At 40.0% G+C, this 16267-nt stretch overlaps 3 protein-coding genes across 3 annotated transcripts; 1 reads left to right on the top strand and 2 right to left on the bottom strand.

Annotated features, from left to right (window-relative positions):
• The first annotated feature begins 687 nt into the window (after positions 1–687).
• Positions 688–5725, top strand: mlx (MAX dimerization protein MLX). The gene is made up of 8 exons (XM_029509357.1): positions 688–753; positions 1700–1736; positions 1831–1920; positions 2482–2591; positions 2664–2766; positions 3226–3325; positions 3658–3856; positions 3973–5725. Exons 1-8 carry the CDS (start codon positions 715–717, stop codon positions 4027–4029), a joined length of 735 nt encoding a protein of 244 aa, XP_029365217.1. The 5' UTR covers positions 688–714; the 3' UTR covers positions 4030–5725.
• Positions 5361–8628, bottom strand: psmc3ip (PSMC3 interacting protein). The gene is made up of 8 exons (XM_029509358.1): positions 8547–8628; positions 7456–7556; positions 7286–7375; positions 7066–7177; positions 6759–6904; positions 6587–6640; positions 6406–6465; positions 5361–6320 (listed from the first exon to the last, which is right to left on the bottom strand). The coding sequence occupies exons 1-8, from the start codon at positions 8563–8565 to the stop codon at positions 6264–6266; spliced, it is 639 nt and encodes a 212-aa protein (XP_029365218.1). The 5' UTR covers positions 8566–8628; the 3' UTR covers positions 5361–6263.
• A 725-nt stretch (positions 8629–9353) lies between these two features.
• retreg3 (reticulophagy regulator family member 3) lies at positions 9354–15830 on the bottom strand. The gene is made up of 10 exons (XM_029509478.1): positions 15741–15830; positions 15243–15518; positions 14029–14135; positions 13627–13657; positions 13386–13512; positions 13077–13161; positions 12429–12566; positions 12250–12329; positions 11744–11876; positions 9354–11656 (listed from the first exon to the last, which is right to left on the bottom strand). The coding sequence occupies exons 2-10, from the start codon at positions 15488–15490 to the stop codon at positions 11115–11117; spliced, it is 1491 nt and encodes a 496-aa protein (XP_029365338.1). The 5' UTR covers positions 15491–15518; positions 15741–15830; the 3' UTR covers positions 9354–11114.
• Positions 15831–16267: the final 437 nt, after the last annotated feature.

Below are 16267 nucleotides of genomic sequence, written 5' to 3'. Positions count from 1 at the left end.
TAACAATAAATTAATAAATAAACAAAACAAAAGGAATTGGTGAGTCCAGGAGTTTGGAAACATACGAATCAACCAGCTGTAGATGTGATATTAAGTGCAGGGAACTTTCTTCCGCCTACATTGGGGTCGTTCATGCTCTTAAACCCATCATAACCTGCACTGGCCTAGGTTTACATTTGCATCGATCATTTCCCTCCAACTGAGGCCAGTTTGTTTTAACAGTCAGGTGAAGAGAGGGCTGCTGGGTAACAAAGCTGTGCAGAACAACAGCTCCCCCTTGTGTTTTAAGTCAAACACTGCATGTTAGGCTTCATCTTCAGCGTCCTCCTCCTTCTTCTAGTGTTGTTTAATAATGATGGTTGGCAAACAACAGTTGTACTTTACTGCCACACTTGGGTCTGTCAAATAATATTCAAGATATTTAATGTGAGTGCCGTCAACATAAATCCTGTTACAAAAATGTAATAGGTTTATATATATAGGATGATGCTTCATCCTTTTTTCTTAGGTCCATATATAAATTCCCTTGAGATAGAAAATGAAGAAATTAGTTTTTGGAAAGGAAAGCTTTGCGCGTGAGATTTTCTAAATTTGTATTTGTTTTGAATTGGAAAGAAAGCCGTTTTTCCCAAAACGACTCGCACAGAATCAAATCTGGACTTTACGAGGCGTTCCTGAAGGCAGCGGGGCTGCTCGGTGATAGCACATTCCAAAATGACGGACCCGTCAACGTCTCCAGAAAGCCACTGGAAAGTAAGCAGCACGCATGTGTTCACCTCGACTTTGCAGTGAGACGGACTCGTACGTCTTTTCCCCGACAGCACAGAAAAGTGACAGATGTTGTTTTGTCTGGAAGTTGAATTTGGCTCACGGAGAGGAGCGCCGCGGCTTTGTTAGCTCCGCGGCTAACGTTAGCTTCCAGAGCGGTAGCGTTTAGCTAGCTGCTAAAAAGTAAACAACATGAGCTCCAGTTACGATGCATTTGTTTATTAAAAAATTACACACACATATATATATATACAGAGAAAAGTGTGGATTGTGGTTGTGTAAATACGTCAGAAATGTGCCGAACAATTGGAAGCTGCGTTAGAAAGTCGCCGCATAAATAAAACATGGAAATGTTGATTTATCGATCAAGAAATTGATTTTCTTTGCTGAAGCTTTCCTTTGTATGTAATCATAATTTCTGTTATATGATTAAGAAAAATGAAGTTGGCAATACGGAAAAGCCGTTTTCTAATAAGCAGCCTTGATGTAAAAAGATGTAATTTTTTTTTCCAATTCCTTTCAGAGGCTGACATTTATTACAGGGTTTATCTGGTTATCTGTTATTACTCTGAAACCTTTGGCCAGTGAAAATGGCTATAAACATATAGTAATTACAGCAAGATTTTTTTTTTTAACTGCTCTGAAACATTGGAGAAAGCTTTACAACTTTGGAAATCACTAATTGAACTAAACTCTGTGAGATGGTGGCCCAGATCTGTGATTGGAGAGGTAATTTGGCCCACCTCTTTACCTTCTGCAGAACAGGACAATTCAGGGCAATTCTCACTGGGGTTTAGGCGATCTATCAAGGTCAGCTGTTGGTCTATTGTCAGTTTATTTAGGGAAGCACCGTTTAGCGCCCTTTATTCCAACTTCTCACCCTCAGTTTTCTCCCTTTTCTATCTTCTGTTGTCTGGTGATGGCACGGCAGACGGATGGTGCTTTCAGTGACGGTGGCTTTGACCATAGTAAGTATAGAGTCAGTTCCTATCCTCCTGTTTGTCATATTAGTTGATAAATAGATATTTATGTGATTTTGACCATGTGCTTCTTTTTCTGTAGGCTTCTTTAGTGATGCCACCAGAAAGGGTACCCTTGTGTCTAGAGCCAACAGCATTGGCTCAACAAGTGCCTCTTCAGTACCAAATACAGGTATTTTTGTTGTAAAAGAAAAGATCTGACATTTTCACAAGGATTATATGGTGAATCATATTGAATATATACTAATTGTGATGTTCGACTGCACCTCCTATTGAGGTAAATTCCTGTGACAGCTTCTCATCATGCTACAAATTTGAATTTGTAAAAGCAAAGTTAATGTTTTAAGTAAAATGGATGACGAAGAGGCTGCTTTTTGTCATTTTGTTTCCTGCTACTTATGAAAGGGAAACCCTGTTCTGCCGCTCATTACAGGTTGCACTTGTGAACTGTAACTGGCCAAATGTAGTTGAACATAATAACCCACGCAGGGTGTGATAGATAGCGTCACAAACTGCATAATTATGTTTAAAAAGCTAAAGTCCAAAGTGCTTCAGTGGTTTAGCCTATGCTTCGATTTTGTCAGCAGAGTTATATATCTTTTATTGATTGAAGTTTGCATAACCGTCAAAATGATTTTCACTTGTTGACAGTAGATTTCCTTGGTGACCAAGTAGATATTCAGTCAGTGTTGGAGGCATTTAACTAATCTCATGAAAATATATTCTTGCATAGATGATGAAGATAGCGACTACAGACGTGAGACATCATACAAGGATGAGTACAAAGATCGACGGAGACAAGCGCACACACAGGCTGAGCAGAAGCGTAGGGACGCTATCAAGGTATGGTATACAGCAGGGTGAACCAAAGCTTGAGTAGTGTGTTCTTATTTTTATTCTTATTTTTAACTTTAGAAAGGCTATGATGACCTCCAGTCAATAGTGCCAACCTGCCAGCAGCAGTCCGAATTCGCAGTGGGAGCACAGAAGATCAGCAAGGCCACCATTCTCCAGAAAAGTAAGATTTGATCTTGGTTTATAGGATGGACACTCAAATACTCATATTTGGAAGCAGTTACTGAAAAAGCTGACATTCCACTTTTTTTTCCATTGTGAGGTACTAACTAGAAGAAGGTCATTAAAGGGCAGAGTTTGACATTTTCTAGCCCAACAATATTATCAAGCATATTTCCAAAAATGTTGAGTTTGTACATAAATATAATTTGGCTGTTCTGATCACCCAGATTTAGTTGAAAAATGCTGGAGACAAATGTCCTGCAGTTCAGAGATATTTGCACTATCTGCTGGGCTTTCTTTAAAAGAGAAAAAAGGAGATTGCAAACTTTCAGTATTTGGCAAATGCTTTAGGAGGGACAACACCTCAGGGAAGACGGAAACTCGTCTTAGCACTTCAGTCTGTTCACAGTAAAGAAATCCCTTACTCGTGCATTTTTTTTTTTGTTTTTTGTTCTTTCAGCAATCGACTACATCCATTTTCTTCACAAAGAAAAGAAGAAACAGGAGGAGGAAGTTTCTGTTCTGAGGAAAGAAGTGATGGCCTTGAAGATCATGAAAACGTGAGAGAAAGTGTTTCACAAAACCTGAAAAGATATTGGCCTCATTTGCATTCCAAAGTCATGAATGCTCTGAATCTGGAGGCAGATAAATCAATGGATTTTAATAGAAATGCTGAGCATGGACAAAAAAGAAAACTTTTCAGCTAGATATGCTTCAGTAGCAGCCCTTACACAGCATTACATAAAGTTACTATCTGATCTAACAAACAGAGCTGCAAGGAAATCTCCTGAACTAGGGGCTGTAAATGCTGCAGCAGGGTGTTCAATTGAACATTAGTTTTGTTATAGCAGTCAAAAGTGTTTTTTAATTATTGATTTTTTTTTTCCCTTAGGAACTATGAGCACATCGTGAAGGCCCACCAGGACAACCCACAGCAGGGAGATCAGGTGTCAGACCAGGTCAAGTTCAACATCTTTCAGAGCATCATGGATTCCTTGTTCCAGTCTTTCAGCAACTCTGTGTCAGTGAACAGCTTCCAAGAGCTCTCTGCCTGTGTTTTTAGCTGGATTGAGGAGCACTGCAAACCACAGGTACAGTCATTTTATTGTGATGCAGACAGCAGATCAGATACAGGAATAATAATACATGCTGCTTTGTTAATGTTGAGACAGTTCGAGTTTATTCTACCTCTTCTGTTCTTTCCTAGACACTGAGGGAGTTTGTCATTGGAGTGCTGCGGCAGCTCAGTGGCCATCCTTATTGATTAAGTGAAACCTCTGGACTGAACTCTCAGACTTTGGGCTCGCTCTGACCTCTAAGGAAAGAGCAAAAACTTCTGTCTGCCTCAGGCCAAATCACAGTATTTATACTCAATTCAGCTCATCCATGACTCTGGATTACATCAACCCACTCTATGGGCAGAGATGAAACATTGTTATATATTGAGCAGTTTCATGTTTCAGTGAGATTACTGGTCTCCTCTTGATGGTAAGCATACATACATGGATTGCTCAGTATATTGCAGCCTCTGCTGACTGTTAATTTTCTTGGTGCTGCTCTGCTAGGAAATCCAGGGAAAATGCAGAAGCTCATAATTTCAAATTAAAAGAAGCTTGCAAATGCAAGTGAATCTTAGAAGGCTCAGAAAGGCGAGACAGCAGCGTGCATATTGTTGTTGTGTCGTTGCCTGCAGTTACTGGGAGTTTTTTATCGGCAGGGCTCTCCTCAGATTGAGTAAATTGATGGTATTCCCCTCTGTAGTTTGCAGCTTAACGGTGAACCAAAGGGTCAGCCATAATGAACCAGAGCAGACAATGAGAATTATCCACTCCTATTCCATTGCAAGACAACTAAATGTGCTGTGAGGAACACTCTCGGGTGTATCATTATTTTTTATCACCTATTCTTTCAGCTTCACTGATTTAAAAACTTGTATTTTTTTATGTAGCAAGGCAGTGATGATGCTGAAATCCCATGGGTGACAGGTGTTAACGTAGGGAGCAACCAGTTCGAAAATGTATGAATGTTTAGTTTATACATTGTCGATTGACTTTTACAATAATTAAGCTACGCCGCACATTGTAAAGAGATTTTTTTTTTTTTATTATAAAGGCAGTTAGTCAGTTGCAGTAATATGTGTTTATTTGAAAGTGAATGTGAAATATTAATAGATGATAATGATGATGTCAGATTGTAGCTTCTGAGCTGCTGCTGAAGTTAAGTGACTCTTGAGCGTTTATATAGCCAACATGATAATTGTTTGCTTTGGTTGTCTGTGGCTTTTGTGATCAGTAGCAGTTCATTAGCACCTCCACCAGTCACAGGTGGACCCAGAACAGACCGTACACAGAGTTAAACCCAGTGTGTACTGACAGGGGATTTTTAAATGAAGCACATAAACCCTATTATCTTGACAGCTTTGAAAGTTTTTTGCATAAAACTGCTTCACTGTTGTTGCTTCATGCACAGGGACACACGTTTTTGATTTTGTCTAGTTGATTAGAGTATTTTCTTTAGATCGCTTTATGAACGCTTTTAAGGTATACCTGTACAATTTAAAGCAGTCCAGTACAATAATTCAGCTATGAATTATGCCTTTACTAAAGTGTTATAGCAGACTTGTTTTGGTTTGTATTAGCCTTCATAGTTGTAGATATTTTCATCCAAAAAGTGATTTCCACTGTGCAGAATTTAGTGAGTTCAGAGTTGTGAAATTTCAAATAGCAAGAAATGACTACCTCTCCTTTTTCAAACACCTAGGAGGCCTTCGTGTCCCTGACATGAGCCAGTGTTTGGTTTGTTTGTTCAGGGCTCCAGTACAAATATGCCAGGATCCACTCTCAGTGTGGATGTGAAAAGATTATTCTATGTTTAATAAACTCTCCTGCACAGGGGTCCTTTTAACTTAGCCCAAAATGCAATTTGGTAATAAAGTGAGTTGGACAGCATTTGCAGCTAAAGTTGATTTAAGTGATTTCTCCTTTTTTTGGGTAATTGTGTTTGAACTTCAGCAAAAGTTACTGTGTTTGATGGTGGTACAACAATAATGAGTGAATAGAGCGGTAACAGGGCTGATTAACAAAAGAAGGAAAAATGGAACAACCATAACACCTTAAAGACCATGTTTTATATATATATATATATATATATATATTTTTTTTTTCATTTTGAAAAACATGGCAGCAGAATTGACAAACGTGAGAATAACAACAAAGAATTTAAACCTGTCAAGCTATAATAAATCGTTGGTTGACATTTTAATTGTAGGTTTAGGACTGGCTTTATGGTTTGAAAAAAATGTTGCCTAGTAGCATCTCCAAAACAAAAGATATCTGTACAAAATATATTTGAATTAAAAGTGTTTTTCTACTTAACTTTTATTAACAATGTGCTCTTTCTCAAAATAAATGAAAGTAATGTGAAGTGGCTTAGTCTCTTACCAAAACAATGCAGAGACTTATGCCACTCAAGTAGCTAAATAAGCCTTTTCTTGTTCTGCTAAGCACTTGGAACAACTACTTTACAGTCCTCATCAGTCTCTACTCCAACTTCATCCTGTAAGAGCAACAGCAGATATTTAATTTATCCATACAGCAGAAAACATTGGCACACAAGTGAAATTTTAGGAGTTGCCACTCACCAGGAACTCCTTTTTACTTTTAGGGTATCCCTCTAGGATTGCATTCATCATGTCTGAGGCCTGAAAATAAATAAACACAAAGTTTCAGGCTTTAGTTGCAATGTACTGAATATAGAAAATCAAAATCGTAGCCTGATTTTCTGTAGGCTGGCATCAAATTGGTTATCTTTGTATACATTACCAATCTCTTCCTCTTTTTCCACTCTTTCACATAGACAGTCCGCTCTTTGTAAACCTGTTAATTAAAATGGTAACTTTACTGTCACATTAAAGGTGGAACAGCAAGTGTATTTACTGTTTTTCTAAGTAACTAGAAAGCAAACAAAAAAAAAAAAAAGCAAAACCATCCACACTTTCTCTTTCTCTTCAGGTGTAACATGATTTGTGGCCGACTTGATCTTCTCCAAACGTGCCCTGTACCTGGAACACTCCTCTTTCAGAGCTCGTATCTCAGACATCATTTCCTCTGTTGTCAGGGAGCTGTTGAGCTCCTTCAGCTCTGTAATCACAGATTTCAAACAGCGTTAAATAGCACACTTGTTGTCATCTACGTTCAGACGTGCAAAAACATTGACTGTGGCCAGTAACAGTGTGAAATACTAATATTTTGGTAAACAGAAACCACCATGAGACCCATTTACAGTGTCAGTACAAGTCTACCTGAGTCAAGCTGTCTGCAGCTGTGTGTGAGCGACTGTGCTTCTGCACTGAGCTCTGAGATCTGACAGTCCATGGCCTTGAGGTCTGCATCATTTACGTCTTTGAACTGAGCCTGTACGAAGAGCAAGAAGTCAGTTTCAAATTAAACATGCAAGATTATTATATATAACAAATACTGTTTCAACATGTCCCTTTTTATAACACTCATTTTCAAACTAACCTGGTCTGCAAAATAAATCTTTTGCTTGCCATATGTTTTCTCCTTTATCCTGCCCTCTGTAGCCAGCTGCTCCATGGCTCTCACTACTGCCTGGTGAAGGACAAACACATTCTTTCATTCATTCTAGCCACACGCACCACAGCATGTAATGAATTAAGTGATTAACTTACAGTTTTGCCCAATCCATGCTGCTTTTGTAAATTACAGAAAACATCCTGGGCGCTGTAGGGCCGGTTCTTTTCATTCAGATAGGCCAGGATGAGTGAAGTGCCTGGATGGATGGATATAAGCAGCATTGCATTCACAAATTCTGTTTCAGTGTAGCCAGAGCCACCCCTGTGCTCTATTTAAGGCTCAATATATTTTAATCATCAAATGCAGATATCAGGAACACTTAGATAAAAAAAAGATGATCATATAACCTGAGACAATGGTCCTGTGAAGAATCTGATTTCATTCGAATTATAATGTTCAGTTTTTGGGAATTTGTTTTGTGGTTTTTTTTTTGATGAAAAAATAAATATAAAATAAAGACATTTTCATAGAGCTTCATTCCCATTTTCAGGAGCACAGCATCCCCCAACAATCATTTAAAAGGAGTTCACAATAAAGAGGCACATATATCCGTTGATTCATTTAATTATATACTAATAATTAAACTACACGCGTCAGGCTCTTTAAACAGATAAAGTGGGCAAAGCCATCTAAACATGTGGAAACAATCAATTAGATAACGTAAAAGATGTTTTACACGCTTTTAAGACGTGAAATGACAGATGCGATCCGTAATGTTTTTGCAGAAACTCGATGATCGAACCGAGTCTGGCCTTCAGCCTCATCCTCACCGATTTAAACTGTCAGGTAAATAAGTCATCACCTCTTAAAAACTAAAAACATTATAAAGTGTGACGGAAGGTGGTTTTATGCAGGACAGCTAGCTGTCCATTAGTTTTCATCTGATGAACCGAATAAGTCCGTGTTTGTTTTGATTTTATCTGTCTGTTTGTTAGATATTTGTGTCCTTCGGTGCAACAAAGTGATCGTATGCATAACATCTATCAGATGTAATTTAGATTCCGATCTTTAAAATAAAGAGTGAGCACATCAGGCGTCGTTTAAGCTAACGTTGCTAACGTTAGCCGTTAGCTAAGCTGCAAAACGCTTCATCGACTGGACTCGGTCGGGTCAACACGGCTGTCAGACACGTTAGCTCGCTGGCTGCAGGCAGAAAATGCTCATATGAAACTTAATCCCAGCTTACCGTTGTCCTTTTTACTCATTTCCAGCCACTTCACCTTCACTTTAGCTTTTCTCAACCGAGTTTCGCGCGAAATATGCGTCACGGAAAAGATCGTTTTTGCCTGAAGGTGCGTCGCACACGTTGAAATCGCCGAAACTGAGAAAACGTTTGGTCTCCGAAAACAACACCTGGGGGTTGATTATTGCATTCCTACATTTTAACAGCACTCTTGAACAATTTTATTTTACTGTTGATATTTATAACCAACATTAACTTTTTAAAGACGTTTAGATGTACATATGTACATCTTATTTGATTGTATTCGGGAAAAAGAGGCGAGTGAGAGCTCTTTAATTTTGAGTAATTTCAGGGTTGTTTAGACATTTTTATATATTTAATATAATACAAGATTTTTAAATAGATTCAAAATGGCTTGGTAATGAGAGACAAATAAATGTCATCGTGACAGTAAAACAGCATGAGGAAAGAGGATCGGAGATGGGTCTTTCATGTGGAGCCACATGATCTGTGTGCCATTAGGAATATGAATTGGTCATTTTAAGTTCTTTTTATTTCATTCTCATGAGAAAGGATTTCGGCCAGTGATACCCGCTGTGTGCTCAAGTTGGTCCATTAAATTCGCTCAGTGGGTCTTCAAAGTCCACAGCTGTGATTCATCCAAGATAGAACTGAGGCCCAAAGTACAAATAGAAATTGTCACAGGCTTTACTGGAAACACTGCTTCCTTAAAATCGGACACCCTGTATTAATCCAAACAGTTTCATATGTTATCTAAGATCACAGGATTGATTTCACCAGAGACAGATGTAATGGCAAACATTTTATTCCATACAATTTGCACGTCAAAACATATCAAAACCAGTCACAGGGAAGAAAATACACTTCTATGCACATTACATTATCAGACTGACGACAGATCAGTCAGACTGAGGAACTGACTCTTACTGGAGCAGCAATGATCCGCTTTCTAACTGATTGAGGCGGTCAAAAAGATGGTGTTGACCCTTCCTGTTCTTCTGATTCCCAGCATTTCTCTGTAAGTGCACAAACGTTTATGTCGCCTCCACTAGTCTGAATCCAGCAGCTTTTTCTATTGTGCTAAATATCTCGCTTCTACGATTTTCTTTTAGAAATAACACAATGAAAGCGAGCATTTCTTTTTTTTTTCTCTCTGTTTAAAACTCAGCATTTTTAGGCTCTTTGCTAAATCATTTTAAGAAATCGCAACTGAGGCTTATTTATCTTTTTAGTGCCATTTCTGCAGTAAAATCATAACACACTGACATGATGTGTTCATCAACAGGAAGCCAAGCTCACCAGCACAAAAAGCCATCTACGCTTCAAAAATAGGACTTTTCAAACCCCATTTCAATGTAAACATGTTTCCCCCGTTAAAATAGTACAAAGACCCATGACCTGCCCAATCGATTTTTCTCTTGAAATCTTCAGCATGACTGTCAACTACATGAAATACAAAGATGATAAAACATGTAAGAATTTTTTTCAAACACTATTTCTGCAAAAGAATACACAGAACGCCGGGTGCTCTTTCAATGCAATGAAACATGGACAATATGTTATTGAACTGTAATAAAGGGCAAGTGGAAAAATATTCCAACCTTATTTAGGAAAAATAAACATATCCTACCCAGGGGCACAACTTCATAAATACAATGAACAACAAACAACATCAAATGCGCCTTCTGGGTCAGGTATCTTAAGACTGTAACGTGATATTATGTTATTTAGCTCTTAATAATGTATAATTAAGTTGTCATATAGTAGGCAGCAGAAAAGGAGGAAAAAAAAAAAAACACACAGGAAAGTAAATCAAAGTTTCACTCTAATAGTTTTTGTCTTCATGAAAGAAGTTTACTGTTCAAATCCTCAATAGCTGACTAAAATGTAAATTCCCCTGAAACATCTCATAAGCTATCTTCTAACAGATTAGTAACATGCCACTTGAGAAGACAGCTGAGGACCATTATCAGTGAATCAACCTGATGTTTAGTTGATTCAATGTGACGGAAAGTGGAGCCTGATTTATCCATTTTCATTTTTCCACTCTATAAGGAAACTTAAAATATGAATTTCTGTTCCAAAATGGCATTATCAAAGCAACTTGGTTCAGCTCGACCAACAGGAATGTCACATTTGGTCCCATGTTAAATAGCCCTGTATGTCTGGACCTACAAGTAGAAAAAGTTTTATGGGCACTGCTGTTCTTCATTTTCTTTCACAACAACCCTTTAGACTGATGGGTGCGTGAATATATTTAAAGACTGCGACAAGGCTCAATAATGCTGGTTTATTTAATGTCTGAATGCATGTTTTTGTTGCTGCATTTTCCTATTGCTCAGCCTACAAAGTAAAAAGTCTTCCGGTGATCGAGGGTTAAAAGTAGGAAAGGAAGAGTTTGAAGAGATTGAGAAAAATAAAATACTTCACAGTGATAAACTGATGCCAATCAGAAGCAGGGCTGCTGGAACTTAAAGTCATCTTTCACTCCATCATACACGCATTCACATCTCATCAACATGTACACACACACACTGCCGTATGCACACCTTACTGAGGTTTACCAAGCAGGTTAGATAAGAAGTTAGACCCCTGGCTCTCTCCCCGCCTAGGACCCCCTCCGAGGGGATCCATCTGGTTCAGTTCAGACTGATCCAGCATTTCAAAGTCCTCCCCGTCCAAGTCTGTGTCCAGCTCGGAGCTGGACTGCTTGCGGTAGCTTCGATGGGCTCTGGCCCTGGGAGGGCCTTCTCTGTGGTGGGAAGGGGGCAGGCGAGGCTGCATTGCTCCAGCCAATGCTGCCTGGATCATGTTGCTGGCGATGACTCCGGCTAAGTCTCCAGTGAAATCAGAGGCAGGTGGCAGGCCACTGAGAGAAAGTTCAGCATCCAGATCATCTTGGTCAGAATCCAAATGAGCATCCACATCGAGCACTGAAGCCCGGTGACTAGTTAGTCCAGATGTACCCAGGCTAGGCAGCCCGATGCTCGTGTCGTCGTCATCATCCATCAGGGTGGCATCTGGGTTTATGGAGGGGAAGTCTGGGAGGTCTTGAGCAAAAGATTCCTCAGCATCACTGTGTCTGTCAAGGTCTGACCAAAACACAGACACGAATAAGATCAGAAACAAGAACACACCAGCATACCAGCTAATGGAAAATAAAATCCCTTCTTACTTACCCTCAGAGCCTTCTGTGAGGGGGGTTTGGCCACGCGACAGATTAAATGTCCCATTGTCAGTGTAGGACACCTCAGCGTCAGAGTGCTCAGAGTCTGTCAAAGCAAGTTCCTTGGCAACAACAGGGTCATCAAACTATGAGAGACAAGATTCAAAAGGGGAAATATTTTTAGGTTGAAATCATTGTTTGTTTTTAGATTTTAGTTGGTAAAAATGAAGGAAAAACATTTACTTTATTGCTCTGCAATCAAAGGACCGCAAAATTTTTCTGTTTATTAGCTCGCTTACCTTCTGCACAGACACACTTGGGAAAAAAAGTGTACCATACAAAAATATTTATATATTGTTTGTTTTTTAAGCATGTGTGTGTGCATGCGTGTGAAGGTAAGAGAGAAACTCAAATTAAGTCTGGCTTGACTAAAGGTCGATTTCAGTAACAGCACAGAAACAAGGGGAGCATGTTTACAACAGCTTTGTTAAAGCAGTGAAAAACTTTAAACAGACTTACTGTTGGGCAGAAAGCAGCCAGCTCCTCCTCACTGTCACTGGCCTCCCCTGAGGATGCCCCATGGATTGGCTTCCGCAGGACTGCAGAGCAGAATGACAACAGTTTATTTTTTTACGGTTCAAATGTAGGTTTTTTTTTTTATTTATTTCCAGTCACATTAATATGAAAAATTTGCTTACACTGATTATCAATAGGATTTGACATCATGTAGCCACGAACGCTGAAGTCCAGCCGCTGCAGGGCTGGCTCCAGCTTCACAAGAACATGCTGAAAAACCCTGTGGTAGGCTGCCAGAGGGGCCAAGAGAGTAGCTAAAACTAGGGGACAAAGAAAAAAAACATACTCGTGACTGTGCACAAAGAGACCATTCTAATGTGTTGTTTAGTCTATATGATAAGGAAAAAAATTCTGTATAGATCAGTATCGAGGGCTCTGCTCTCTGTAGATACCCTCATGAGACAGTGTCAGCTTCAGCAGAGGAAGCAGCAGGATGTAAACATGTAGAGTACAAGCTGCTGTGGATTGTTTCAGACGTCACAGTAGAGGGCCTTGGCAGCCTACCCCGTTTAGAGGTTAGGAGATTAGCCTGGTCTTAGACTGACCTCCTTAGCTTTCTGCCTGGCTCCCTTCCCTCCTTCACTCCTGTCCCGTGTGTCTCATCCTGGATTTAATCACCTCACAGACTAGGCCCTGGTATTGAGGCACCACTGATCGGGTTTCTCCACCCATGCATTTTTAATAGAACCAGTCTGGCTGACTTTTCCTGTCACTGTGGTCTAGTGAAGGGGACTTAATGTGTTGTTGCTGGCAAAACTGCTGGGACTCACCAGCAGAATAGGACAGCACCAATCCAGGAATGTAGCGCCCAACCACAGCCAAACAGGTGAACACTCCACAGATCAGAATGCAAAACTGTCAGAGCAACACAACACAGCGGAAACTCAGTCAGCATCTATAATCCTATCTATAGTTTATTATGGTAATTTTATTACTTGTTTACTAGTTTAACTGGAATTTGCAGAATCATGTAATGACAAGGAGGGGGGGCATTATATACAATATTTAAAAGGTAAAAATACGTATCTATGTGCGATTGCATTATAATATCTTTTTTAGATATCGTATTTGGTTCTTACCTTTCCAGGGTTTTGCCGTTTGTACTGCATCAGACTGGATTTGAGAATTGCTCCACTGACCCAGGCCTCAGCTATATGATGGCACAGTTCAGGCACACTGAGGATACCAGGCTGCACCAGACCCCAGCTGGACAAACAGAAAACACTGTGAACACATTTATTTTCTTAATGTATAATTAATGCTGTCACAGCACTGACTGTTTGTGATAGTCAACAGAAAATTGTAGCTAATATGACAAACCTCTCATTTTCTGATTCATCCAGTTTTCTGACTGGAAAGAGAAAACATTAATCACTTTAACAAATATCACATACACAGTGTACATTATATAAACTGAACAGAAAACTTCATTTGGACATATTATGCACATGTTATCTTGTATTCTCTCTTATCTGCACTACAGTTCTTCCATGTGTAACATAAACCACTTGCCAAGTGCATCGTGCAGAGCTGCTGACTGGCATATCTATTCTATTCTGATAACAGAGGTGCATTTGTTGCAGTTACAGTAAACTGGGGAATGGTCTTAAGTACAAATACTTCAAAGATCTCAAGGTATCCCAGGGGTAAAGTTTCAAAAAAAAAAAAAAAAGTATGACACACTGAAAAATAAAGACCGCCCCTTGAGGGAATTAGTAGCACCTCTAATTTCTGGCCAGATTTTGTTTCTCCAGAAATCAACACAGACAACCACAGCCAGTCCAGAAGCCAGCAGAAACAGTAGGCGCAGTGAGGTCAGGGCGAAGAACCTGGAGGGGAATAAAACACATGAACAGACAACACATCCCATGCCTGTTATCCCAGGAGTAAACAATGAACAAGTTATATAATCAAACAACTTAGTGCATTCATGAAATTTAAGGAGATCACAAAACTCTTGAGTGTTAATCTACCATTTCCTTTAGCTAGAACTGAAAAAAGATAAAGTTATCACACCCTCTGACTTGAGATACACCCACATTTTAACTCCCTTTACATTAACAGCAGCATGGTAGCAAAACTGGATAAAAATATGACATTTTCTTTTTAAAACTGTAGGCACAGCTATAAGATTTCAGGTTTTGTCCCTTTTCACTTATTCTTTCACTGTATTTCACTGCCTGGGTCCTCAACAATAATACAAAGGCGTTGCTCTAGTTTCAGACATCAAAATTTGCTGACCTTAACAAAGTTGCAGGATTCTGTCAATCAGCAGTTACAGATTAACCTCACAAAGAATTTGCTGGCAGAATCAAGTGCAATGGTATTTGGGTTAGCAGCGCAATTAGTATCTTAAAAGTGCATTGTGTTTGTTGTGTCGTATCTATGTTCCACTCTTGTATGTTAAAATGGGCTTTGCTTCATAATTTAAAAACAACGCCAGCTGTCCAAAATGTTGCTCACGATGCCTGATCCTCTCCATGTGATTTGCCATCATCACTTGCCCCATGCATTAGTGTGAGACTTGAATGCATCTCTTTGGGCAAAACCTACCCTTCACCACTTAGTGTGGGCTGAAGCGCAAGTGAAAAGGAATGAGTGGTTTTACATGCCCATGGGTCTAATCAAAAATAGGCTGAAAGCCTGAGTGTGTTATACTGGCATTACACTGTTATTAATGTTTAGGAATCAATTCAGTTAGAGGGAACATCAGAGTTAGGATAAGTTGTCTGCAGACTTCATCTATAAATAGAGCCACTCGTCGGCCATCTGTCCTGTTTGACTTGACAGGTGAAGCCTTTGCATTGTGTAGAAGCAGCAGCTGGTCTCAGGCACGTCGACTCTCCCCTGAAGACCAAACAGTCTGTCCTGTCTGAATGTAGCTATCTATAACATGGTCTCAGTAAGCAGAACAGCTCAAAGTTTATCCAACTCACCAGAACACAACGTTGACCACAGTGTAGAGAAGCACACACTGAAAGGGTCTCTCCCACACCAGGACGGACTGCAGGTAGGTCAGTATGGGCTCGTAGGGCCCCAAACAGGACTGAAGCGCGGCTTTAACAGCCCGCACCTGGCCGTCTCTCTCGCTGGAGCACGGTCGACTTCGCAGGCAAACACCGGACCCCTGCTTGGTGGGGCAATCCTCCGTGGATCCGTCTTCCATTGTCCCGGTGTGCGCCATCTGAACGTCTACCGTGGATAAAATACGCCTGTGAAATAAAACACTTGAGTGGAAACAGGTGAAGAGGGGCAGTGCAGAGTCACAGAGCCGCTCCGCCACCACACCGGCTAACAGAGCTGGGCTAGCGGATTTAAGCTAACAGCTACCAGCGGCCGCTGAGCCGACATGCTGCCGTCCAACGATAAACATCCGCCTGTGTTGCGAAAATCAAAACTTCATGAGAAATACGTTTTAATGAGCTGACACCTACTATTTTTCCATATTCCGCCCCCTCCCCACTCAAAAAAATGTAGCACTCCTCATCAGATGGGGACAATATGGCGGATCCTGTTTTTCTCAGACTTCAACGGTCCAATCAAAATTGGTACATATCCCCGAGCCGTGCTGCGTTCAGGCTCAATAGGCAGATACAAAGTTAATTACTATCAAACGCATCATGGACAAACTAATCAGAAAGTCTGGGGAACTGGTGTGACCACAGAGCAGGCCGTGTTTGTGTGTTGGCTTCCTTTTTTTTAGTCCGATCCAGTATTAAGCGATTCATGTGTCCTAAATGGGTGTAATTACACGTACATTAATGTTGATTAACGATTAGAAACTCTGAAAAAGCATCGCACGTCTGAAAGCATAGCGATGATTATCCATTTTTTTTTTTTGGTGAACATAATGTCACTTTAATTATATTCAATCGTGCTGCATCAAATATCACTGCTGTTCTTTTTGGTATCCATTAGAATAAAATTTAGCAAAATAACCACTGGAGGCATTAACGCCAAA

The sequence above is a fragment of the Echeneis naucrates genome, chromosome 8 (genome assembly GCF_900963305.1).
Source record: "Echeneis naucrates chromosome 8, fEcheNa1.1, whole genome shotgun sequence".
Taxonomy (NCBI): Eukaryota; Metazoa; Chordata; class Actinopteri; order Carangiformes; family Echeneidae; genus Echeneis; species Echeneis naucrates.
This window is presented reverse-complemented; position numbering and strand designations above follow the sequence as displayed.

Excerpts from the sequence above, each read along its gene's own strand:
- psmc3ip (XM_029509358.1), bottom strand. Across the intron at positions 6,905-7,065 it reads CTGCAGACAGCTTGACTCAG|AGCTGAAGGAGCTCAACAGC; the intron begins GTAGACTTGTAC and ends CTGTGATTACAG. Across the intron at positions 6,641-6,758 it reads CACCTGAAGAGAAAGAGAAA|GTTTACAAAGAGCGGACTGT; the intron begins GTGTGGATGGTT and ends TTTAATTAACAG.
- mlx (XM_029509357.1), top strand. The coding sequence starts at position 715 with ATGACGGACCCGTCAACGTCTCCAGAAAGCCACTGGAAA. Across the intron at positions 2,592-2,663 it reads AGCGTAGGGACGCTATCAAG|AAAGGCTATGATGACCTCCA; the intron begins GTATGGTATACA and ends TTTTAACTTTAG. Across the intron at positions 2,767-3,225 it reads GGCCACCATTCTCCAGAAAA|CAATCGACTACATCCATTTT; the intron begins GTAAGATTTGAT and ends TTGTTCTTTCAG.
- retreg3 (XM_029509478.1), bottom strand. The coding sequence starts at position 15,490 with ATGGCGCACACCGGGACAATGGAAGACGGATCCACGGAGGATTGCCCC. Across the intron at positions 13,658-14,028 it reads AATCTGGCCAGAAATTAGAG|TCAGAAAACTGGATGAATCA; the intron begins GTGCTACTAATT and ends TTCTCTTTCCAG. Across the intron at positions 11,877-12,249 it reads TGGCTGCTTTCTGCCCAACA|TTTGATGACCCTGTTGTTGC; the intron begins GTAAGTCTGTTT and ends TGTCTCTCATAG.